Here is a 25,532-nt window from a genome sequence, read left to right on the forward strand (position 1 = left end):
GTGCCAATGTAGTGACCTAACACTGCTGTTTGTTACATACCCCACCCTGGCCCAAGTTGCTGATTTTGATCACTTTGCCTCAATCAAACATGGATTGATGGCATTCAAACCTCAAACGCATACACTTTCTATCTCTAACACAATACTTAATCCACACAACCTTTCACTCTATCATTTTCCTTACACTTCTCAGAAAGTAAAAATCACAAGAGTAAAACGCTTTCCAATTTCTCCTGTATCAAATCATAATGGCACCACTGGTTGAAGTGGGTTGGCTAGGTCCCAGGGCCCCCTTGACCAACATGAAGCACCTGCAACCTTCTCCATTCTTTTCTTTTTTCTTTCATACTATTCGCCATTTCCCGCATTAGCGAGGTAGCGTTGAGAACAGAGGAACAGAGGAACTGTTAGATTCTAACAGTCAGAATTCCCAGACCTTGCTCTCTTTTTTCATTTCTGCAACATTCATTGTGAAACCTATGTATCCCTCAGAATAAATCCATCTCTTCACGCCTTCACCTGATATTTTTCCCTCTGAAACCCAACTGTCTGAGGCTCCTTCTCCTCTACAATACTGTATTAAATCTCTAACTTGAATCTACCAACATCTTTGCTCCAAGGTTGACAATTGCACCTACTTTTTCTTCTCTCTCATACTTGTTAAGGTTATATGGGTTAGGAGGGCAACCAATGGATGGTGTGGAAACCTATAGGGAAGCAAATGCATGTGTAAAAGTGGATGGGGAGTTGAGTGAAAGCTTTGGTATGTATGTGGGTGTAAGGCAGGGCTGTGTGAAGTAACTAGGGCTTTTTAACATTATGGATAAAGTGACGAGAGATGAAAGCAAAACTAGGGAAAGGGGGTGTAGAGGAGTGTGGTGGTGAGTTATGATGGTCAGTGACAAGCCTGTTTGCAGGCGATACTGTGTTGTTTGTTGAGTGAAAAAGAGTTGATGAAGGTTGTGACGGTGATTTATGACATGTTCAAGCATAGGCAACTGAAGGAAAGTGCTTGTATCTTACTATCTATATCTCTGATGCCCATTCCCCCCAGGAAAAGCCTCCACGTATCCCTGTCCTTATATGCCTCCCTCGCATACACCATTCCGTGCATTCTTCCTCTGTTTCTCTCCCTCCAGTATTCCTCCACTCTATATGACCAAGTCACAGGTGGTCTACTCACACCAACCCCTTTAACTGTACTATAATATACTTTCCTTGTAAACTCCCAGTCTTGTATTCTTTCCACATGCCCAAACCACCTCAGTGTATTACATTTCACCCATTCTACCTCTCAGCAATTCATGCCCTTCACATTCCCTGCCATACCACATTTCTCATACACCCTTTCATTTCATTTTTTGTTCCATCTAGTCACACCACATGCTCTTCTCAAATAGCTCATTTCCAGAGCCTGGATTCTTGACCTCTGTGACTCATTCCATGTCAATGTTTTGCTGCATAGGTCAGGGCTGGGAGGAGTATGCTGTCCCTTAATCCTCTCTTCACTTCCATACTTACACTTCTACCCTTCATCATTCTATTAAGGGACCCAATGACTCTTATACCTTGTACTGCTCTCTCCCTTATCTCTCCTCCCATATCACCACACTTACCCAAGACAGCTCCTAAATACTTAAATTCTCTCCCTTCTTCCAGTCTTTTTTTCTCCCATAACCAAAGCACAATTTAGTACACTTTCTTCTTTCACTCTATATGGTTTTACAAAATCTATACTTTCACTATGTTTCCTTTCAAACACCATTACTTTTACTTCCATTTACTTTCAATTGCCTATGCCTACACACATTATGAAAAACATTACCACCTTCTGCAACTCCTCTTCACTCTCAGCTAACATCATCGTATCATCGGCAAACAGGATTGCCACTAGCCATCATATCTCACTGCCACACTTCATCTCTGCATCTCTTTTTCCTGGTTTTGCTTTCATCTCTCTTATCACTCCATCCATATATATATCAAAAAGCCATAGTGACATTACACAGCCCTGCCTCCTACCTACAAGTATCCCAAAACTTTCACTCACCTCTACATCCATTCTTACACATGCATTTGCTCCTTCACAGAAGGATTTCACAACATCCAAGAATTGTCCCCCTATACCATACATCCTTAACATATCCCATACAACATTCCACTCAACTCTGTCATACATTTTCTTCAGATCACTAAAAGCTGCATACAACTTCTTATCTTTCACTAAATACTTTTCCACCATCATCTTTACCACAAAAATCTGATCTTTACGTCCCCTAACTTTCCTAAAAACCCCTCGTTCTTCACTTACTCTGCATTCAGTCACTTCCATCATTGTCAATCAACATTCTTACCTACACTTTTCCTGATATACTTAACAGACTTATTCCCCCAAAATTGCTACATACATCCTTAGCACCTTCCCTCTCAATAAAGGAATGATAACCTTGATCTTTATATTTACTCTCAACTTCCTCTTTCACACACTTTTCCCAAACTCAGTCACCAACTTCTGCAGTTTCTCACTCAAATTAGCCACCAATGTCGTATCATCGTGAAAAACTGACTCACTTCCCAAGCCCTTTCATTCCCGACAGACTTCATACTTGCCATCTCTCCAAAACTCTTGCATTTACCTCCCTAACCACACCATCCACAAACAAATCAAACAGCAATAGGGACATCACACATCCCTGCCGCAGACCGACATTCACTGGGAACCAATCGCTCTCCTCTCTTCCTACTCATAAACATGCCTTACATCTTGATAAAAACTTTTCACTGCTTCTAGCAGCTTACCTCCCACACCATATACTCTTAAGACCTTCCACAAAGCATCTCTGTCAACCCTATTATTTCTCACACACATCCTTTAAAGTATACACCTGATCCACACATCCTTTATCACTTCTGAAACCATGCTGCTCTTCCCCAATCTGATGCTCTGTACATGCCTTCACCCTCTCAATCAATACCCAGGAATACTCAACAAACCTATGCCTCTGTAATTCAAACATTCACATTCACCTTTGTCCACTCTGCTTTTGTACAATGGCACTATACATGCATTCCACCAATCCTAAGGCACTTCATCATGATCCATACATACACTGAATATCCTTACCAACCAATTAACAACACATTCACCCCCTTTCTTAATAAATGCAACTGCAATACCGTCCAAACCCACCGCCTTGCTGGATTCCATCTTCCACAAAGCTTTCACCACCTCTTCTCTCTTAACCAAACCATTCTCTCTGACACTCTCGCTTCACACACTACTCCCGACCAAAACACCCTACATCTACCACTCTATCATCAAACTTATTCAACGAACCTTCAAAATACTCCCTCCCCCTCCATCTTCCAATCTATCATCAAACAACAATAGAGACATCACACACCCCGGTCGCAGACTGACCTTCACTGGGAACCAATCACGATCCTCTCTTCCTACTCGTACATATGCCTTACATCATTGAAAACAACTTTTCACTGCTTCTAGCAGCTAGCTTACCTCCCACACCACATATATTTAAGACCTTCCACACAGAATCTCTGCCAACCCTATCATTTCTCACACACATTCTTCAAAGCAAACACCTGATCCACACATCCTCTACCACTTCTGAAGCCACGCTGCTCTTTACCAATCTGATGCGCTGTACATGCCTTCACCCTCTCAATCAATACCCTCCCATACAATTCCCCAGGAATACTCAAGAAACTTATGCCTCTGTAATTCAAACATTCACCTTTATCCCCTTTGCTTTTATACAATGGAACTATACATGCATTCTGCCAATCCTCAGGCACTTCACCAAGATCCATTCATGCATTCAACAACACAATCACCCCCTTTCTTAATAAATTCAACTGCAATACCATCCAAACCTGCCAAATTGCTGGATTTCATCTTAAACAAAGCTTTCACCATCTCTTCTCTCTTAACTAAACCATTCTCTCTGACCCTCTCGCTTCACACACCACCCCCGACCAAAACACCCAACATCTACCACTCTATCATCAAACATATTCAACAAACCTTCAAAATACTCCCTCAACCTTGCTCTCACTTCATCAATAAGTGTTATCACTTCCCCCCCTTGCTCCCTTCACTTGTCTTACTCATGTTATTTACCTCCTTCCAAAACATCTTTTTATTCTTCCCTAAAGTTTAATGACACTCTCTTACCCCAACTCTAATTTGCCTTCTTATTCAAACCTTGCATCTTCCTCTTGACCTTCTGCCACTTTCTTTTATACACCTCCCAGTTATCTGCACTCCTTCCTAGCAAGTAGCATCCAAATGCCTCTCTTTCCTCTTTCACTAACAACTATGCTTATTCGTACCACTAATCACCATCCTTTCTTATCTTCCTTCCTCCCACCTTTGTCAAGCAACTTGCATCTTTTGCACATGCCATCACTGCTTTCCTAAACACATCCCATTCCTCACTCACTCCCTTCACATCATTTGCTCTCACCTTCTGCCATTCTACATTTAATCTCTCTTGGTACTTCCTCACACAAGTCTCCTTTCTAAGCTCACTTACTCTCACCACTCTCCACCCAAAAATATTCTCTCCTTTTCTTAAAACCCCCAAATCTTCACCTTTACCTCTATAAGACCGTGATCAGACATCCCATCAGCTGCCCCCATCAGCACATTAACATCTAAAAGTCTCTTTTACACACCTATCAATAACAAGTAATCTAACAATGCCCTTTGACCATCTCCCCTACTTACATATGTATACTTATGTATATCTCTCTTTTTAAACAAAGTATTCCCAATCAACAGTCTTTTTTCTGCACACAAATCCACAAGCTCTTCATCATTTCCATCCAGAACACTGGATACCCAATGTGCACCAATTATACCCTCAACTGCCACATTACTCACCTTCGCATTTAAACCACCTATCCCTAATATCCGGTCTCATGCACCAAAGCTGCTAACACACTCACTCAACTGCTTCCAACTTCTCTCTAAAGATCTTTCTTCTCATGACCAGGTGCATAGGAACCAATAATCACCTCTCTCTCTCCATCTATATATATATATATATATATATATATATATATATATATATATACATATATATATATTTTTTTTTTTTTTTTGCTTTGTCGCTGTCTCCCACGTTTGCGAGGTAGCACAAGGAAACAGACGAAAGAAATGGCCCAACCCACCCCCATACACATGTATATACATACGTCCACACACGCAAATATACATACCTACACAGCTTTCCATGGTTTACCCCAGACGCTTCACATGCCGCGATTCAATCCACTGACAGCACGTCAACCCCGGTATACCATCTAGCTCCAATTCACTCTATTCCTTGCCCTCCTTTCACCCTCCTGCATGTTCAGGCCCCGATCACACAAAATCTTTCTCACTCCATCTTTCCACCTCCAATTTGGTCTCCCTCTTCTCCTCGTTCCCTCCACCTCCGACACATATATCCTCTTGGTCAATCTTTCCTCACTCATTCTCTCCATGTGCCCAAACCACTTCAAAACACCCTCTTCTGCTCTCTCAACCACGCTCTTTTTATTTCCACACATCTCTCTTACCCTTACGTTACTCACTCGATCAAACCACCTCACACCACACATTGTCCTCAAACATCTCATTTCCAGCACATCCATCCTCCTGCGCACAACTCTATCCATAGCCCACGCCTCGCAACCATACAACATTGTTGGAACCACTATTCCTTCAAACATACCCATTTTTGCTTTCCGAGATAATGTTCTCGACTTCCACACATTCTTCAAGGCCCCCAGAATTTTCGCCCCCTCCCCCACCCTATGATCCACTTCCGCTTCCATGGTTCCATCCGCTGCCAGATCCACTCCCAGATATCTAAAACACTTCACTTCCTCCAGTTTTTCTCCATTCAAACTCACCTCCCAATTGACTTGACCCTCAACCCTACTGTACCTAATAACCTTCCTCTTATTCACATTTACTCTTAACTTTCTTCTTCCACACACTTTACCAAACTCAGTCACCAGCTTCTGCAGTTTCTCACATGAATCAGCCACCAGCGCTGTATCATCAGCGAACAACAACTGACTCACTTCCCAAGCTCTCTCATCCCCAACAGACTTCATACTTGCCCCTCTTTCCAAGACTCTTGCATTTACCTCCCTAACAACCCCATCCATAAACAAATTAAACAACCATGGAGACATCACACACCCCTGCCGCAAACCTACATTCACTGAGAACCAATCACTTTCCTCTCTTCCTACACGTACACATGCCTTACATCCTCGATAAAAACTTTTCACTGCTTCTAACAACATTCCTCCCACACCATATATTCTTAATACCTTCCACAGAGCATCTCTATCAACTCTTATCATTTTTTTTTTTTTTTTTGTCGCTGTCTCCCGCGTTTGCGAGGTAGCGCAAGGAAACAGACGAAAGAAATGGCCCAACCCACCCCCATACACATGTATATACATACATCCACACACGCAAATATACATACCTACACAGCTTTCCATGGTTTACCCCAGACGCTTCACATGCCTTGATTCAATCCACTGACAGCACGTCAACCCCGGTATACCACATCATTCCAATTCACTCTATTCCTTGCACACTTTTCACCCTCCTCCATGTTCAGGCCCCAATCACTCAAAATCTTTTTCACTCCATCTTTCCACCTCCAATTTGGTCTCCCACTTCTCCTCATTCCCTCCACCTCTGTAACATATATCCTCTTAGTCAATCTTTCCTCACTCATTCTCTCCATGTGACCAAACCATTTCAAAACACCCTCTTCTGCTCCCTCAACCACACTCTTTTTATTGCCACACATCTCTCTTACCCTATTACTAATTACTTGATCAAACCACCTCACACCACATATTGTCCTCAAACATCTCATTTCCAGCACATCCACCCTCCTCTGCACAACTCTGTCCATAGCCCACGCATCGCATCCATACAACATTGTTGGAACCACTATTCCTTCAAACATACCCATTTTTGCTTTCTGAGATAATGTTCTCGACTTCCACACATTCTTCAAGGCTCCCAGAATTTTTGCCCCCTCCCCCATCCTATGATTCACTTCTGCTTCCATGGTTCCATCCACTGCCAAATCCACTCCCAGACATCTAAAACACTTCACTTCCTCCAGTTTTTCTCCATTCAAACTTACCTCCCAATTGACTCGTCCCTCAACCCTACTGTACCTAATAACCTTGCTCTTATTCACATTTACTCTCAATTTCTTCTTCCACACACTTTACCAAACTCAGTCACCAGCTTCTGCAGTTTCTCACATGAATCAGCCACCAGCGCTGTATCATCAGCGAACAACAACTGACTCACTTCCCAAGCTCTCTCATCCACAACAGACTGCATACTTGCCCCTCTTTCCAAAACTCTTGCATTTACCTCCCTAACAACACCAACCATAAACAAATTATACGACCATGGAGACATCACACACCCCTGCCGCAAACCTACATTCACTGAGAACCAATCACTTTCCTCTTTTCCTACATGTGCACATGTCTTACATCCTCGATAAAAACTTTTCACTGCTTCTAACAACTTGCCTCCCACACCATATATTCTTAATACCTTCCACAGAGCATGTCTATCAACTCTATCATATGCCTTCTCCAGATCTATAAATGCTACAAACAAATCCATTTGCTTTTCTAAGTATTTCTCACATACATTCTTCAAAGAAAACACCTGATCCACACATCCTCTACCACTTCTGAAACCACACTGCTCTTCCCCAATCTGATACTCTGTACATGCCTTCACCCTCTCAATCAATACCCTCCCATATAATTTCCCACGAATACTCAACAAACTTATACCTCTGTAATTTGAGCACTCAACTTTGTCCTCTTTGCCTTTGTACAATGGCACTATGCAAGCATTCTGCCAATCCTCAGGCACCTCACCATGAGTCATACATACATCAAATAACCTTACCAACCAGTCAACAATACAGTCACCCCCTTTTTAATAAATTCCACTGCAATACCATCCAAACCCGCTGCCTTGCCAGCTTTCATCTTCCGCAAAGCTTTTACTACCTCTTCTCTGTTTACCAAATCATTTTCCCCAACCCTCTCACTTTGCACACCACCTTGACCAAAACACCCTATATCTGCCACTCTATCATCAAACACATTCAACAAACCTTCAAAATACTTACTCCATCTCCTTCTCACATCACCACTACTTGTTATCACCTCCCCATTAGTCCCCTTCACTGAAGTTCCCATATGTTCCCTTGTCTTATGCACTTTAATTACCTCCTTCCAAAACATCTTTTTATTCTCCCTCAGATTTAATGATACTCTCTCACCCCAACTCTCATTTGCCCTCTTTTTCACCTCTTGCACCTTTCTCTTGACCTGCCTCTTTCTTTTATATATCTCCCACTCATTTGCATTACTTCCCCGCATAAATCATCCAAATGCCTCTCTCTTCTCTTTCACTAAAAATCTTACATCTTCATCCCACCACTCACTACCCTTTCTAATCTGCCCACCTCTGTGGACGTGTATGTATATACATGTGTATGTGGGAGGGTTGGGCCATTCTTTCGTCTGTTTCCTTGCGTTACCTCGCTAACACGGGAGACAGTGACAAAGCAAAATAAAATAAATAATAAATAAAAAAGATGTTTTGGATGGAGGTAAATAAAGTGCATAAGACAAGGAAATAAATGGGAACTTCAGTGAAAGGGGCTAATGAGGAGGTGATAACAAGTAGTGGTGATGTGAGAAGGAGATGGAGTGAGTATTTTGAAGGTTTGTTGAATGTGTTTGATGACAGAGTGGCAGATATAGGGTGTTTTGGTCGAGGTGGTGTGCAAAGTGAGAGGGTTAGGGAGAATGATTTGGTAAACAGGGAAGAGGTAGTAAAAGCTTTGCGGAAGATGAAAGCCAGCAGGCAGTGGATTTGGATGGTTTTGCAGTGGAATTTATCAAAAAAGAGGGTGACTGTATTGTTGACTGGTTGGTAAGGTTATTTAATGTATGTATGACTCATGGTGAGGTGCCTGAGGATTGGCAGAATGCTTGCATAGTGCCACTGTACAAAGGCAAAGGGGATAAAAGTGAGTGCTCAAATTACAGAGGTATAAGTTTGTTGAGTATTCCTGGGAAATCATATGGGAGGGTATTGATTGAGAGGGTGAAGGCATCAGATTGGGGAAGAGCAATGTGGTTTCAGAAGTGGTAGAGGATGTGTGGATCAGGTGTTTGCTTTGAAGAATGTATGTGAGAAATACTTAGAAAAGGAAATGGATATGTATGTAGCATTTATGGATCTGGAGAAGGCATATGATAAAGTTGATAGAGATGCTCTGTGGAAGGTATTAAGCATATATGGTGTGGGAGGCAAATTGTTAGAAGCAGTGAAAAGTTTTTATCAAGGATGTAAGGCATGTGTACATGTAGGAAGAGAGGAAAATGATTGGTTCTCAGTGAATGTAGGTTTGCGGCAGGGGTGTGTGATGTCTCCATGGTTGTTTAATCTGTTTATGGATGGGGTTGTTATGGAGGTAAATGCAAGAGTTTTGGAAAGAGGGGCAAGTATGCAGTCTGTTGTGGATGAGAGAGCTTGGGAAGTGAGTCAGTTGTTCGCTGATGATACAGCGCTGGTGGCTGATTCGGGTGAGAAACTGCAGAAGCTGGTGACTGAGTTTGGTAAAGTGTGCGAAAGAAGAAAATTGAGAGTAAATGTGAATAAGAGCATGGTTATTAGGTACAGTAGGGTAGAGGAACAAGTCAATTGGGAGGTAAGTTTGAATGGAGAAAAACTGGAGGAAGTGAAGTGTTTTAGATGTCTGGGAGTGGATTTGGCAGCAGATGGAACCATGAAAGCGGAAGTGAATCATAGGGTGGGGGAGGGAGCTAAAGTTCTGGGAGCGTTGAAGAATGTGTGTAAGTTGAGAACATTATTTCGGAAAGCAAAAATGGGTATGTTTGAAGGAATAGTGGTTCCAACAATGTTGTATGGTTGCGAGGCATGGGCTATAGACACTACAGACAGAGTAGTGCGTAGAAGGGTAGATGTGCTGGAAATGAGATGTTTGAGGACAATATGTGGTGTGAGGTGGTTTGATCGAGTAAGTAATAAAAGGGTAAGAGAGATGTGTGGTAATAAAAAGAATGTGGTTGAGAGAGTAGAAGAGGGTGTTTTGAAATGGTTTGGTCACATGGAGAGAATGAGTGAGGAAAGACTGACCAAGAGGATATATGTGTCAGAGGTGGAGGGAGCGAGGAGAAGTGGGAGACCAAATTGGAAGTGGAAAGATGGAGTGAAAAAGATTTTGATTGATTGGGGCCTGAACATGCAGGAGGGTGAAAGGCATGCAAGGAATAGAGTGAATTGGAATGACATGGTATACCGGGGTCAACGTGCTGTCAATGGATTGAACCAGGGCATGTGAAGCGTCTGGGGTAAACCATGGAAAGTTCTGTGGGGCCTGGATGTGGAAAGGGAGCTGTGGTTTCAGAGCATTATACATGACAGCTAGAGACTGAATGTGAACGAATGTGGCCTTTGTTGTCTTTTCCTAGCACTACCTCACACACATGTGGGGGGAGGGGGTTGTTTTATCATGTGTGGTGGGGCGACAATGGGAATGAATAAAGGCAGACAGTATGAGTTATGTACATGTGTATATAGGTATATGTCTGTGTGTGTATAAATATGTATACGTTGAGATGTATAGGTATGTATATTTGCGTGTGTGGACATGTATGTATATACATGTGTATATGGGGGGGTTGGGCCATTCTTTCGTCTCTTTCCTTGTACTACCTCACTAACACGGGAGACAGCGACAAAGTAAAATAAAAATGAATAAATAAAAAGATATTTTGGAAGAAGGTAAATAAAGTGCATGAGACCAGGGAACAAATGGGAAGATCAGTGAAGGGGGCTAATGGGGAGGTGATAACAAGTAGTGGTGATGTGAGAAGGAGATGGAGTGAGTATTTTGAAGGTGTGTTGAATGTGTTAGATGATAGAGTGATAAATATAGGGTGTTTTGGTCGAGGTGGTGTGCAAAGTGAGAGGGTTAGGGAGAATGATTTGGTAAACAGAGAAGAGGTAGTAAAAGCTTTGCGGAAGATGAAAGTCGGCAAGGCAGCGGGTTTGGATGGTATTGCAGTGGAATTTATTAAAAAAGGGGGTGATTGAATTACTGACTGGTTGGTAAGGTTATCTAATGTATGTATGACTCATGGTGACGTGCCTGAGGATTGGCAGAATACTTGCATAGCACCAATGTACAAAGGCAAAGGGGATAAAAGTGATTGCTCAAATGACAGAGACATAAGTTTGTTGAGTATTCCAGGGAAATCATATGAGAGGGTATTGATTGAGTGGGTGAATTGTTGAGTATTTCTGGGAAATCATATGGGAGGGTACTGATTGAGTGGGTGAAGGCATGTACAGAGCATCAGATTGGGGAAGAGCAGTGTGGTTTCAGAAGTGGTAGAGGATGTTTGGATCAGGTGTTTGCTTTGAAGAATGTATGTGAGAAATACTTAGAAAAGCAAATGGATTTGTATGTAGCATTTATGGATCTGGAGAAGGCATATGATAGAGTTGATAGAGATGCTCTGTGGAAGGTGTTATGAATATATGGTGTGGGAGGCAAGTTGTTTGAAGCAGTGAAAAGTTCTTATCAAGGATGCGAGGCATGTGTACATGTAGGAAGAGAGGAAAGTGATTGGTTCTCAGTCAATGTTGGCTTGCGTTAAGGGTGCATGATGTCTCCATGGTTGTTAAATGTTTATGGATGGGGTTGTTAGGGAGGTGAATGCAAGAGTTTTGGAAAGTGGAGCAAGTATGCAGTCTGTTGTGGATGAGAGAGAGCTTGGGAAGTGAGTCAGTTGTTGTTCACTGATGATACAGCGCTGGTGGCTTATTCGGGTGAGAAACTGCAGAAGCTGGTGACTGAGTTTGGTAAAGCGTGTGAAAGAAGAAAGTTGAGAGTAAATGTGAATAAGAGCAAGGTTATTAGGTACAGTAGGATTGAGGGACAAGTCAATTGGGAGGTAAGTTTGAATGGACAAAAACTGGAGGAAGTGAAGCGTTTTAGATATCTGGGAGTGGATTTGGCAGCAGATGGACCCATGGAAGCGGAAGTGAATCATAGGGTGGGGGAAGGGGCGAAAGTTCTGGGAGCATTGAAGAATGTGTGGAAGTCGAGAACGTTATCTTGGAAAGCAAAAATGGGTATGTTTGAAGGAATAGTGGTTCCAACAATGTTATATGGTTACGAGGCATTGGCTATAGATAGAGTTGTGCTGAGGAGGGTTGATGTGCTGGAAATGAGATGTCTGAGGACTATATGTGGTGTGAGGTGGTTTGATCAAGTAAGTAATGAAAAGGTAAGAGATGTGTGGTAATAAAAAGAGTGTGGTTGAGAGAGCAGAAGAGGGTGTTTTGAAATGGTTTGGTCACATGGAGAGAATGAGTGAGGATATATGCGTCAGGAGTGGAGGGAACGAGAAGTGGGAGACCAAATTGTCTTTTCCTAGTGCTACCTCATGTACATGTGGGGGGAGGGGGATGTCAATTCATGTGTGGCCTGGTGGCGACAGGAATGAATCTGGGCAGACAATATGAATTATGTACACGTGTATATATGTATATGTCTGTGTGTATATATATGTATACGTTGAGATGTATAGGTGTGTATATGTGCGTGTGTGGTCGTGTATGTATATACATTTTTATGTGGGTGGGTTGGGCCATTCTTTTGTCTGTTTCCTTGCGCTACCTTGCTAACATGGAAGAAAGCGACAAAGTATATAAATAAATGTTGTAAATGGAAATGGTGAAGAGCTTGTGGATTTGTGTGCTGCAAAAGGACTGATGATTGGGAAAACCTGGTTTAAAAAGAGAGAAATACATAAGTATACATATGTGAGAAGGAGAGATAGCCAGAGGGCATTATTGGATTATGTGTTAATTGATAAGTGTGTAAAAGAGACTGTTGGATGTTAATGTGCTGAAAGGGGCAGATGGAGGGATGTGTGATCACTAAGGCAAAGGTGAAGATTTGTAGAGGTTTTCAGAAAAGAAGAGAAAATGTTGGGCAGCAGAGAGCGGTGAGAGTAAGTGAGCTTAGAAAGGAGATTTACATAAGGAAATACCAAGAGAGATCGAGTGCAGAATGGCAAAAGGTGAGAGCAAATGAAGCAAGGGGACTGGGGGAGGAATGGGATGTATTTAGGGAAGGAGTGATGGGTTGCACAAAAGATGCTTGTGGCATGAGGAAGGTGGGAGGTGGGCAGATTAGAAAGGGTGAACTGTAGGATAGAGAAGTAAGATTGTTAGTGAAAGAGAAGAGAGAGGTGTTTGGGCAATTTTCGTAGGGATGTAGTGCAAATGACTGGGAGATGTATAAAAGAAAGCAGCAGGAGGTTAAGAGAAAAGTGCAAGAGGTGAAAAAGAGGGCAAATGAGAGTTGGGGTGAGAGAGTATCATTAAATTTCAGGAAGAATAAAAAGATGTTTTGGAAGGAGGTAAATAAAGTGTGTAAGACAAGAGAACAAATGGGAACATCAGTGAAGGGGGCAAATGGGGAGATAATAACAAGTAGTGGTGAGGTGAAAAGGAGATGGAGTGAGTATTTTGAAAGTATGCTGAATGTGTTTGATGATAGAGTGGCAGATATAGGGTGTTTTGGTCAAGGTGGTGAGCAAAGTGAGAGGGTCGGGGAGAATGGTTTGGTGAACAGAGAAGAGGTAGTGAAAGCTTTGCGAAAGATAAAAGCCGGCAAGGCAGAGGGTTTGGATGGTACTGATGTGGAATTTATTAAAGAAGGGGGTGACTGTGTTGTTGATTGGTGGGTAAGGATATTCACTCTATGTATGGTTCATGGTGAAGTGCTTGAGGATTGGCAGAATGCATGCATAGTGCCATTGTACAAAGGCAAATGGTATAGAGGTGAGTGTTCAAATTACAGAGGTATAAGTTTCTTGAGTATTCCTGGGAAATCATATGGGAGGGTATTGATTGAAAGGGTAAAGGCATGTACAGAGCATCAGCAGTGTGGTTTCAGAAGTGGTAGAGGATGTGTGGATCAGGTGCTTCCTTTGATGAATATACATGAGAAATACTTAGAAAAACAGATGGATTTGTATGCAGCATTTATGGATCTGGAGAAGGCATATGATAGGGTTGATAGAGATGCTTTGAGGAAGGTATTAAGAGTATATGGTGTGGGAAGTAAGTTGATAGAAGCAGTGAAAAGTTTTTATCAAGGATGTAAGGCATGTGCACTAGTAGGAAGAAAGGAGAGTGATTGGTTCCCAGTGAATGTAGGTTTGCAGCAGGGGTGCATGATGTCTCCATGGTTGTTGTTTAATTTGCTTATGGATAGGGTGGTTAGGGAGGTGATTTGAGTGCTGAAAAAGGACTGGTGATTGGGAATACCTGGTATAATAAGAGAGATATACATAAGTAAATGTATGTAAGTAGGAGAGATGGCCAGAGAGCATTATTGGATTGTGTTACTTGATAGGTGTGTGAAAGAGAGACTTTTGGATGTTAATGTGCTGGGAGGGGCAAGTGGAGGTATGTCTGATCATTGTCTTGTGGAGATGAGGGTGAGGATTTGTAGAGGTATTCAGAAGGGAGGGGAGAATGTTAGGGTAAAGCGCATGGTGAGATTAAGTGAGCTTGGAAAGGAGACTTGTGTGAGGATGTACCAGGAGAGAGTGAAGAATTTCAAAAGGTGAGAGCAAATAATGTAAGGGGAGTGGGGGAGGAATGGGATGTATTTAGGGAAGAAGCGATGGCTTTCACAAAAGATGCTTGTGGCATGAGAAAGGTGGGAGGTGGGCAGATAAGAAAGAGTATTGAGTGGTGGGGTGGGGAAGTGAGGTTGTTGGTGAGGGAGAGGAGAGAGGAATTTGGATAATTCTTGCAGGGAAGAGGTGCAAATGAGTGGGAGATGTATGAAGGAGGGCAGCAGGGGGTTGGGAGAAAGGTGCAGGGGGGTGAAAAAAAGGACAAATGAGAGTTGGGGTGAGAGAATATAATTGATTTTAGGGAGAATAAAAAGATGTGTTGGAAGGAGGTAAATAAAGTGCGTAAGACAAGAGAACAAATGGGAACATCGGTGAAGGGGGCTAATGGGGAGATAATAACAAGTAGTGGTGAAGTTACAAGGAGATGGAGTGATTATCTTTAAGGTTTGTTGTATGTGTTTGATGATAGAGTGGCAGATATAAGGTGTTTTGGTCTAGGTGGTGTGCGAAGTGAGAGGGTTAGGGAGAATGGTTTGGTAAACAGAGAAAAGAGAGTGAAAGCTTTGTGGAAGATGAAAGCTGGCAAGGCAGCAAGTTTGAATGGTACTGCAGTGGAATCTAAAAAAAAAAAAAAGGGGGGTGACTGTGATGTTGATTGGTTGGTAAGGATATTCAATGTATGTATGGGAGATGTATAAAAGAAAGAGACAGGAGGTCAAGAGAAAGGTGCAAGAGGTGAAAAAGACGGCAAATGAGAGTTGGGGTGAGAGAGTATCATTAAATTTTAGGGAGAATAAAAAGATGCTCTGGAAGGAGGTAAATAAAGTGCGTAAGACAAGGGAGCAAATGGAAACTTCAGTGAAGGGCGCAAATGGGGAGGTGATAACAAGTAGTGGTGATGTGAGAAGGAGATGGAGTGAGTATTTTGAAGGTTTGTTGAATGCGTTTGATGATAGAGTGGCAGATATAGGGTGTTTTGGTCGAGGGGGTGTGCAAAGTGAGATCGTTAGGGAAAATGATTTGGTAAACAGAGAAGAGGTAGTAAAAGCTTTGCGGAAGATGAAAGCCGGCAAGGCAGCAGGTTTGGATGGTATTGCAGTGGAATTTATTAAAAAAGGGGGTGACTGTATTATTGACTGGTTGGCAAGGTTATTTAATGTATGTATGACTCATGGTGAGGTGCCTGAGGATTGGCAGAATGCGTGCATAGTGCCACTGTACACAGGCAAAGGGGATAAGAGTGAGTGCTCAAATTACAGAGGTATAAGTTTGTTGAGTATTCCTGGTAAATTATACGGGAGGGTATTGATGGAGAGGGTGAAGGCATGTACAGAGCATCAGATTAGGGAAGAGCAGTGTGGTTTCAGAAGTGGTAGAGGATGTGTGGATCAGGTGTTTGCTTTGAAGAATGTATGTGAGAAATACTTAGAAAAGCAAATGGATTTGTATGTAGCATTTATGGATCTGGAGAAGGCATATGATAGAGTTGATAGAGATGCTCTGTGGAAGGTATTAAGAATATATGGTGCGGGAGGCAAGTTGTTAGAAGCAGTGAAAAGTTTTTATCAAAGATGTAAGGCATGTGTACGTGTAGGAAGAGAGGAAAGTGATTGGTTCTCAGTGAATGTAGGTTTGCGGCAGGGGTGTGTGATGTCTCCATGGTTGTTTAATTTGTTTATGGATGGGGTTGTTAGGGAGGTGAATGCAAGAGTTTTGGAAAGAGGGGCAAGTATGAAGTCTGTTGTGGATGAGAGAGCTTGGGAAGTGAGTCAGTTGTTTTTCGCTGATGATACAGCGCTGGTGGCTGATTCATGTGAGAAACTGCAGAAGCTGGTGACTGAGTTTGGTAAAGTGTGTGAAAGAAGAAAGTTAAGAGTAAATGTGAATAAGAGCAAGGTAATTATTAGGTACAGTAGGGTTGAGGGTCAAGTCAATTGGGAGGTAAGTTTGAATGGAGAAAAACTGGAGGAAGTAGAGTGTTTTAGATATCTGGGAGTGGATCTGGCAGCGGATGGAACCATGGAAGTGGAAGTGGATCATAGGGTGGGGGAGGGGGCGAAAATCCTGGGAGCCTTGAAGAATGTGTGGAAGTCGAGAACATTATCTCGGAAAGCAAAAATGGGTATGTTTGAAGGAATAGTGGTTCCAACAATGTTGTATGGTTGCGAGGCGTGGGCTATGGATAGAGTTGTGCGCAGGAGGATGTATGTGCTGGAAATGAGATGTTTGAGGACAATGTGTGGTGTGAGGTGGTTTGATCGAGTAAGTAACATAAGGGTAAGAGAGATGTGTGGAAATAAAAAGAGCGTGGTTGAGAGAGCAGAAGAGGGTGTTTTGAAATGGTTTGGGCACATGGAGAGAATGAGTGAGGAAAGATTGACCAAGAGGATATACGTGTCAGAGGTGGAGGGAACGAGGAGAAGTGGGAGACCAAATTGGAGGTGGAAAGATGGAGTGAAAAAGATTGTGTGATCGGGGCCTGAACATGCAGGAGGGTGAAAGGCGGGCAAGGAATAGAGTGCATTGGATCGATGTGGTATACCGGGGTTGACGTGCTGTCAATGGATTGAATCAGGGCATGTGAAGCGACTGGGGTAAACCATGGAAAGCTGTGTAGGTATGTATATTTGCGTGTGTGGACGTATGTATATACATGTGTATGGGGGTGGGTTGGGCCGTTTCTTTCGTCTGTTTCCTTGCGCTACCTCGCAAACGCAGGAAACAGCGACAAAAAAAAAAAAAAGTATGGTTCATGGTAAAGTGCCTGAGGATTGGCAGAATGCATGCGTACTGCCATTGTACAAAGGCAAAGGGGATAAAGTTGAATGTTCAAATTACAGAGGTATAAGTTTCTTGAGTATTCCTGGGAAATTCTGTGGGAGGGTATTAATTGAGAGGGGTAAAGGCAAGTACACTGCATCAGAATGACGAAGAGAAGTGTGGTTTTAGAAGTGGTAGAGGATGTGTGGATCAGGTGTTTCCTTTGAAGAATGTATGAGAAATACTTAGAAAAACAGATGGATTTGTATGTAGCATCTATGGACCTGGAGAAGGTATATGATAGGGTTGATAGAGATGCTTTGTGGAAGGTATTAAGAGTATATGGTGTGGGAGGTAAGTTGCTAGAAGCAGGGAAAAGTTTTATCAAGGATGTAAGGTATGTGTATGAGTAGGAAGAGAAAAAAGTGATTGGTTGTGGGAGGTAAGTTGCTAGAAGCAGTGAAAAGTTTTATCAAGGATGTAAGGTATGTGTATGACTAGGAAAAGAAAAAAATGATTGGTTCCCAATGAATGTCGGTCTGCGGCAGGGGTGCGTGATGTCTCCATGGTTGTTTAATTTGTTTATGGATAGGGTGATTAGGGAGGTGAATGCAGGAGTTGTGGAGAGAGGGGCAAGTATGCAGTCTGTTGTGGATGAGAGGGCTTGGGAGTGAGTCAGTTGTTGTTTGCTGATGATACAGCGCTGGTGGCTGACTTGGGTGAGAAACTGCAGAAGTTGGTGACTGAGTTTGGTAATGTGTGTGAAGGAAGAAAGCTGAGAGTAAATGTAAATAAGAGCAAGGTTATTAGGTTCAGTAGGCTTGAGGGACAAATAAATTGGGAGGTAAGTACGAATGGAGGTAAACTGGAGGAAGTGAAGTGTTTTAGATATCCAGGAGTGGATTTAGCAGCAGATGGAACCATGGAGGCAGAAGTGAGTCACAGGGTGGGGGAGGGGGCGAAGGTTCTGGGAGCATTGAAGAATGTGTGGTAGGCGAGAACATTATCTCGGAGAACAAAAATGGGTATGTTTGAAGGAATAGTGGTCCCAACCATGTTATATGGTTACAAGGCATGGGCTATAGATAGGGTTGTGTGGAGAAGGGTGGATGTGTTGGAAATGAAAAGTTTGCCTTCATCCATTTCCCACCACACAAGAAATAGCATCCTCCCCTTCAGCGATGTAGTGCCAGGAAAAGACAAAAAAGGCCATATTCGTTCACACTCAGTCTCTAGCTGTCATGTGTAATGTAATGAAAATAAAAAATGGAAGGAGAGGATTTCCAGCCCCCCACTCACTCCCCTTTTAGTCACCTTCTTCGACATGCAGGGAAAACGTGGGAAGTATTGTTTCTCATCCATCCCCAGGGAAAACAGAGCGAATCACTGGGAGGTGTATAAAAGAAAGCAGGAGGAGGTCAAGAGAAAGGTGCAAGAGATGAAAAAGAGGGCAAATGAGAGTTGGGGTAAACAGTATCATTAAAATCTTGGGAAAATAAAAAGATGTTTTGAAAGGAGGCAAATAAAGTGTGTAAGACAAGAGAGCAAATTGAAACATCGGTGAAGGGGGCTAATGGAGATATAATAACAAGTAGTGGTGAAGTGAGGAGGAGAAGGAGTGAGGAATTATAAGGTTTGTTGAATGTGTTTGATGATAGAGTGGCAGATATTAGGTGTTGTGGTCGAGGTGGCGTGTGTAGTGAGAGGGTCAGGGAGAATGGTTTGGTAAACAATAAAGAGGAAGTGAAATCACTGGGAAGATGAAAGCCAGCAAGGTGGCAGCTTTGGATGGTATTGCAGTGGAATTTATCAAAAAAGGGAGTGGGCATGTTGTTGACTGGTTGGTAAGGATATTAAATGTATGTATGGTTCATGGTGAAGTGCCTGAGAATTGGCAGAATGCATGCATAGTGCCATTGTACAAATACAAAGGGGATAAAGGTGAGTGTTCAAATTACAGAGGTATAAGTTTCTTGAGCATTTCTGGGAAATTATATGAGAGTGTACTGATTGAGAGGGTAAAGGTATGTACATTGCATCAGATTGACGAAGAGCAGTGTAGTTTCAGAAGTGGTAGAGGATGTGTAGATCAGGTGTTTGCTTTGAAGGATGAATGCGAGAAATACTTAGAAAAACTGATGGATTTGTATGTAACATCTATGGATCTGGAGGAGGGCATATAATAAAGTTGATAGAGATGCTTTGTGGAAGGTATTAAGAGTATATGGTGTGGGAGGTAAGTTGCTAGAAGTAGTGTAAAGTTATTATCAAGGATGTAAGGCATGTGTACAAACAGGAGGAGAGGAAAGTGATTCTCAGTGAAGGTCGGTTTGTGGCAGGGGTGTGTGATGTCTCCATGGTTGTTTAATTTGTTTATGGATGGGGTTGTTAGGGAGGTGAATGCAAGAGTCTTGGAGAGAGAGGCAAGTATGCAGTCTGTTGTGGATGAGAGAGCTTGGGAAGTGAGTGAGTTGTTGTTCGCTGATGATATGGCACTGCTGGCTGATTTGGGTGAGAAACTGCAGAAGTTGGTGACTGAGTTTAGTAAAGTGTTTGGAAGAAAGCTGAGAGTAAATGTGAATAAGAGCAAGGTCATTAGGTTCAATAGGGTTGAGGGACAAGTCAACTGGGAGGTAAGTCTGAATGAAGAAAAATGGGAGGAAGTGAAGTGTTTTAGATATAAGGGAGTGGATTTAGTAGCGGATGGAACCATGGAAGCGGAAGTGAGTCACAGGGTGGGGGATGGGGCGAAGGCTCTGGGAGCATTGAAGAATGTGTGGAAGGAAAGAACATTGTTTCAGAAAGTAGAAATGGGTTTGTTTGAAGGAATAGAGGTTCCAACAACGTTATACAGTTGTGGGGCATGGGCTATATATATATAAGGTTGTGCGGAGGAGGGTGGATGTGTTAGAAATGAGATGTGTGAGGACAATATGTGGTGTGAGGTGGTTTAATTGAGTAAGTAATGAAAGGGTAAGAGAGATATGTGGTAATAAAAAGAGTGTGGTTGAGAGAGCAGAAGAGGGTTTATTAAAATGGTTTGATCACATGAAGAGAATTAGTGAGGAAAGATTGACAAAGAGGATATATGTGTCAGAGGTGGAGGGAACAAGAAGTGGGAGACCAAACTGGAGGTCTGTCACACATTCCCACAACTCCTTCTTCCCCTTTACCCTTGAGCTTTGCTTCGCTCAGAGCAGACATCTAGGCTTCTTTCCTCAAACATGCAACCTATCTCTCCTGTCTTCTTATCTTGGTTACATGCACACACATTCAGACACCCCAGTCTGAGCCTTTCGAGGAGGATAAGCACTACCCTCGTGGCTCCTTCTTTTGTTTCCTCTTTTAGAAATTGAAATACAAGAACGGGAGGGGTTCCAGCCCTCCCACTCCTGCCCTCTTTAGTTGCCTTCTACAGCACTCAGGGAATACATTAAATAGAGAGTGACAGAAACCTATTCACTAAACCTCTCAACTTTATTGCAATGGACATTTAGGAGTATAATCAAATCAAAACAACCTGACACTCATTTCTACACAATGTTAGCAGTGTTGAAACAATTCTATACTGTACCCTCATAACAGGTAAAATAATCTTCATGATGGCTGCGAGAAGATCATGTTGGCAACTTTGTGGAACAACCACTAAGTCTGGACCTAACACAAACTTGGTCCTGGCTAATGTTATCTTGACATACAGAGAAGCTTCAGCATCCAGGCAACCCAATATTGATGTATACATGGCAACTCTGAGAGCATCCACAGCCACCTGAAATGAGCCAAAATGTGTGTTACTGATAAAGTATTAGTGTGGAACAGGCAACTTTACATCTAACACATGTACTAATGACCAACATTCTATTTACCTCTCTATATCTCTAAGGGGATAAGAGTGAGTGCTCAAATTACAGAGGTATAAGTTTGTTGAGTATTCCTGGTAAATTATATGGGAGGGTATTGATGGAGAGGGTGAAGGCATGTACAGAGCATCAGATTGGGGAAGAGCAGTGTGGTTTCAGAAGTGGTAGAGGATGTGTGGATCAGGTGTTTGCTTTGAAGAATGTATGTGAGAAATACTTAGAAAAGCAAATGGATTTGTATGTAGCATTTATGGATCTGGAGAAGGCATATGATAGAGTTGATAGAGATGCTCTGTGGAAGGTATTAAGAATATATGGTGTGGGAGGCAAGTTGTTAGAAGCAGTGAAAAGTTTTTATCGAGGATGTAAGGCATGTGTACGTGTAGGAAGAGAGGAAAGTGATTGGTTCTCAGTGAATGTAGGTTTGCGGCAGGGGTGTGTGATGTCTCCATGGTTGTTTAATTTGTTTATGGATGGGGTTGTTAGGGAGGTAAATGCAAGAGTTTTGGAAAGAGGGGCAAGTATGAAGTCTGTTGGGGATGAGAGAGCTTGGGAAGTGAGTCAGTTGTTGTTCGCTGATGATACAGCGCTGGTGGCTGATTCATGTGAGAAACTGCAGAAGCTGGTGACTGAGTTTGGAAAAGTGTGTGGAAGAAGAAAGTTAAGAGTAAATGTGAATAAGAGCAAGGTTATTAGGTACAGTAGGGTTGAGGGTCAAGTCAATTGGGAGGTGAGTTTGAATGGAGAAAAACTGGAGGAAGTGAAGTGTTTTAGATATCTGGGAGTGGATCTGGCAGCGGATGGAACCATGGAAGCGGAAGTGGATCATAGGTTGGGGGAGGGGGCGAAAATCCGGGGGGCCTTGAAGAATGTGTGGAAGTCGAGAACATTATCTCGGAAAGCAAAAATGGGTATGTTTGAAGGAATAGTGGTTCCAACAATGTTGTATGGTTGCGAGGCGTGGGCTATGGATAGAGTTGTGCGCAGAAGGATGGATGTGCTGGAAATGAGATGTTTGAGGACAATGTGTGGTGTGAGGTGGTTTGATCGAGTGAGTAACGTAAGGGTAAGAGAGATGTGTGGAAATAAAAAGAGCGTGGTTGAGAGAGCAGAAGAGGGTGTTTTGAAGTGGTTTGGGCACATGGAGAGGATGAGTGAGGAAAGATTGACCAAGAGGATATATGTGTCGGAGGTGGAGGGAACAAGGAGAAGAGGGAGACCAAATTGGAGGTGGAAAGATGGAGTGAAAAAGATTTTGTGTGATCGGGGCCTGAACATGCAGGAGGGTGAAAGGAGGGCAAGGAATAGAGTGAATTGGAGCGATGTGGTATACCGGGATTGACGTGCTGTCAGTGGATTGAAGCAAGGCATGTGAAGCGTCTGGGGTAAACCATGGAAAGCTGTGTAGGTATGTATATTTGCGTGTGTGGACGTATGTATATACATGTGTATGGGGGGGGGCCATTTCTTTCGTCTGTTTCCTTGCGCTACCTCGCAAACGCGGGAGACAGCGACAAAGTATAATAAAAAAAAAAATAATATATATATATATATATAAGGCAGCAGGTTTGGATGGTATTGCAGTGGAATTTATTAAAAAAGGGGGTGACTGTATTATTGACTGGTTGGTAAGGTTATTTAATGTATGTATGACTCATAGTGAGGAGCCTGAGGATTGGCGGAATGCGTGCATAGTGCCATTGTACAAAGGCAAAGGGGATAAGAGTGAGTGCTCAAATTACAGAGGTATAAGTTTGTTGAGTATTCCTGGTAAATTATATGGGAGGGTATTGGTTGAGAGGGTGAAGGCATGTACAGAGCATCAGATTGGGGAAGAGCAGTGTGGTTTCAGAAGTGGTAGAGGATGTGTGGAACAGGTGTTTGCTTTGAAGAATGTATGTGAGAAATACTTAGAAAAGCAAATGGATTTGTATGTAGCATTTATGGATCTGGAGAAGGCATATGATAGAGTTGATAGAGATACTCTGTGGAAGGTATTAAGAATATATGGTGTGGGAGGCAAGTTGTTAGAAGTAGTGAAAAGTTTTTATCAAGGATGTAAGGCATGTGTACGTGTAGGAAGAGAGGAAAGTGATTGGTTCTCAGTGAATGTAGGTTTGCGGCAGGGGTGTGTGATGTCTCCATGGTTGTTTAATTTGTTTATGGATGGGGTTGTTAGGGAGGTGAATGCAAGAGTTTTGGAAAGAGGGGCAAGTATGAAGTCTGTTGTGGATGAGAGAGCTTGGGAAGTGAGTCAGTTGTTGTTCGCTGATGATACAGCGCTGGTGGCTGATTCATGTGAGAAACTGCAGAAGCTGGTGACTGAGTTTGGTAAAGTGTGTGAAAGAAGAAAGTTAAGAGTAAATGTGAATAAGAGCAAGGTTATTAGGTACAGTAGGGTTGAGGGTCAAGTCAATTGGGAGGTAAGTTTGGATGGACAAAAACTGGAGGAAGTAAAGTGTTTTAGATATCTGGGAGTGGATCTGGCAGCGGATGGAACCATGGAAGCGGAAGTGGATCATAGGGTGGGGGAGGGGGCGAAAATCCTGGGAGCCTTGAAGAATGTGTGGAAGTTGAGAACATTACCTCGGAAAGCAAAAATGGGTATGTTTGAAGGAATAGTGGTTCCAACAATGTTGTATGGTTGCGAGGCATGGGCTATGGATAGAGTTGTGCGCAGGAGGATGGATGTGCTGGAAATGAGGTGTTTGAGGACAATGTGTGGTGTGAGGTGGTTTGATCGAGTAAGTAACGTAAAGGTAAGAGAGATGTGTGGAAATAAAAAGAGCGTGGTTGAGAGAGCAGAAGAGGGTGTTTTGAAATGGTTTGGGCTCATGGAGAGAATGAGTGAGGAAAGATTGACCAAGAGGATATATGTGTCGGAGGTGGAGGGAACGAGGAGAAGTGGGAGACCAAATTGGAGTGGAAAGATGGAGTGAGTAAGATTTTGTGTGATCGGGGCCTGAACATGCAGGAGGGTGAAAGGAGGGCAAGGAAGAGAGTGCATTGGATCGATGTGGTATACCGGGGTTGACGTGCTGTCAGTGGATTGAATCAGGGCATGTGAAGCGTCTGGGGTAAACCATGGAAAGCTGTGTAGGTATGTATATTTGCGCGTGTGGACGTATGTATATACATATGTATGGGGGTGGGTTGGGCCATTTCTTTCGTCTGTTTCCTTGCGCTACCTCGCAAATGCGGGAGACAGCGACGAAGCAAAAAAAAAAAACAAAATATATATATGGATTTGTATGTAGCATTTATGGATCTGGAGAAGGCATATGATAGAGTTGATAGAGATGCTCTGTGGAAGGTATTAAGAATATATGGTGTGGGAGGCAAGTTGTTAGAAGCAGTGAAAAGTTTTTATCGAGGATGTAAGGCATGTGTAAGTGTACGAAGAGAGGAAAGTGATTGGTTCTCAGTGAATGTAGGTTTGCGGCAGGGGTGTGTGATGTCTCCATGGTTGTTTAATTTGTTTATGGATGGGGTTGTTAGGGAGGTGAATGCAAGAGTTTTGGAAAGAGGGGCAAGTATGAAGTCTGTTGGGGATGAGAGAGCTTGGGAAGTATGTCAGTTGTTGTTCGCTGATGATACAGCGCTGGTGGCTGATTCATGTGAGAAACTGCAGAAGCTGGTGACTGAGTTTGGTAAAGTGTGTGAAAGAAGAAAGTTAAGAGTAAATGTGAATAAGAGCAAGGTTATTAGGTACAGTAGGGTTGAGAGTCAATTCAATTGGGAGGGGAGTTTGAATGGAGAAAAACTGGAGGAAGTGAAGTGTTTTAGATATCTGGGAGTGGATCTGGCAGCATATGGAACCATGGAAGCGGAAGTGGATCATAGGGTGGGGGAGGGGGCGAAAATTCTGGGAGCCTTGAAGAATGTGTGGAAGTCGAGAACATTATCTCGGAAAGCAAAAATGGGTATGTTTGAAGGAATAGTGGTTCCAACAATGTTGTATGGTTGCGAGGCGTGGACTATGGATAGAGTTGTGCGCAGGAGGATGGATGTGCTGGAAATGAGATGTTTGAGGACAATGTGTGGTGTGAGGTGGTTTGATCGAGTAAGTAACGTAAGGGTAAGAGAGATGTGTGGAAATAAAAAGAGCGTGGTTGAGAGAGCAGAAGAGGG

At 42.7% G+C, this 25,532-nt stretch overlaps 1 protein-coding gene across 2 annotated transcripts in view; it reads right to left on the reverse strand.

Moving 5' to 3' along the window:
* Positions 1-25,532, reverse strand: part of Tango6 (transport and golgi organization 6) — a 180,905-nt gene that overhangs the window by 82,390 nt on the left and 72,983 nt on the right. For both annotated transcript variants that reach the window (XM_071667770.1, XM_071667771.1), the window contains exon 4: positions 21,116-21,310. In XM_071667770.1, the coding sequence (XP_071523871.1) occupies positions 21,116-21,310 (195 nt within the window). The remainder of the gene's footprint in view (positions 1-21,115; positions 21,311-25,532) is intronic.

The sequence above is a fragment of the Panulirus ornatus genome, chromosome 12, assembly GCF_036320965.1.
Source record: "Panulirus ornatus isolate Po-2019 chromosome 12, ASM3632096v1, whole genome shotgun sequence".
NCBI classification, from domain to species: Eukaryota; Metazoa; Arthropoda; class Malacostraca; order Decapoda; family Palinuridae; genus Panulirus; species Panulirus ornatus.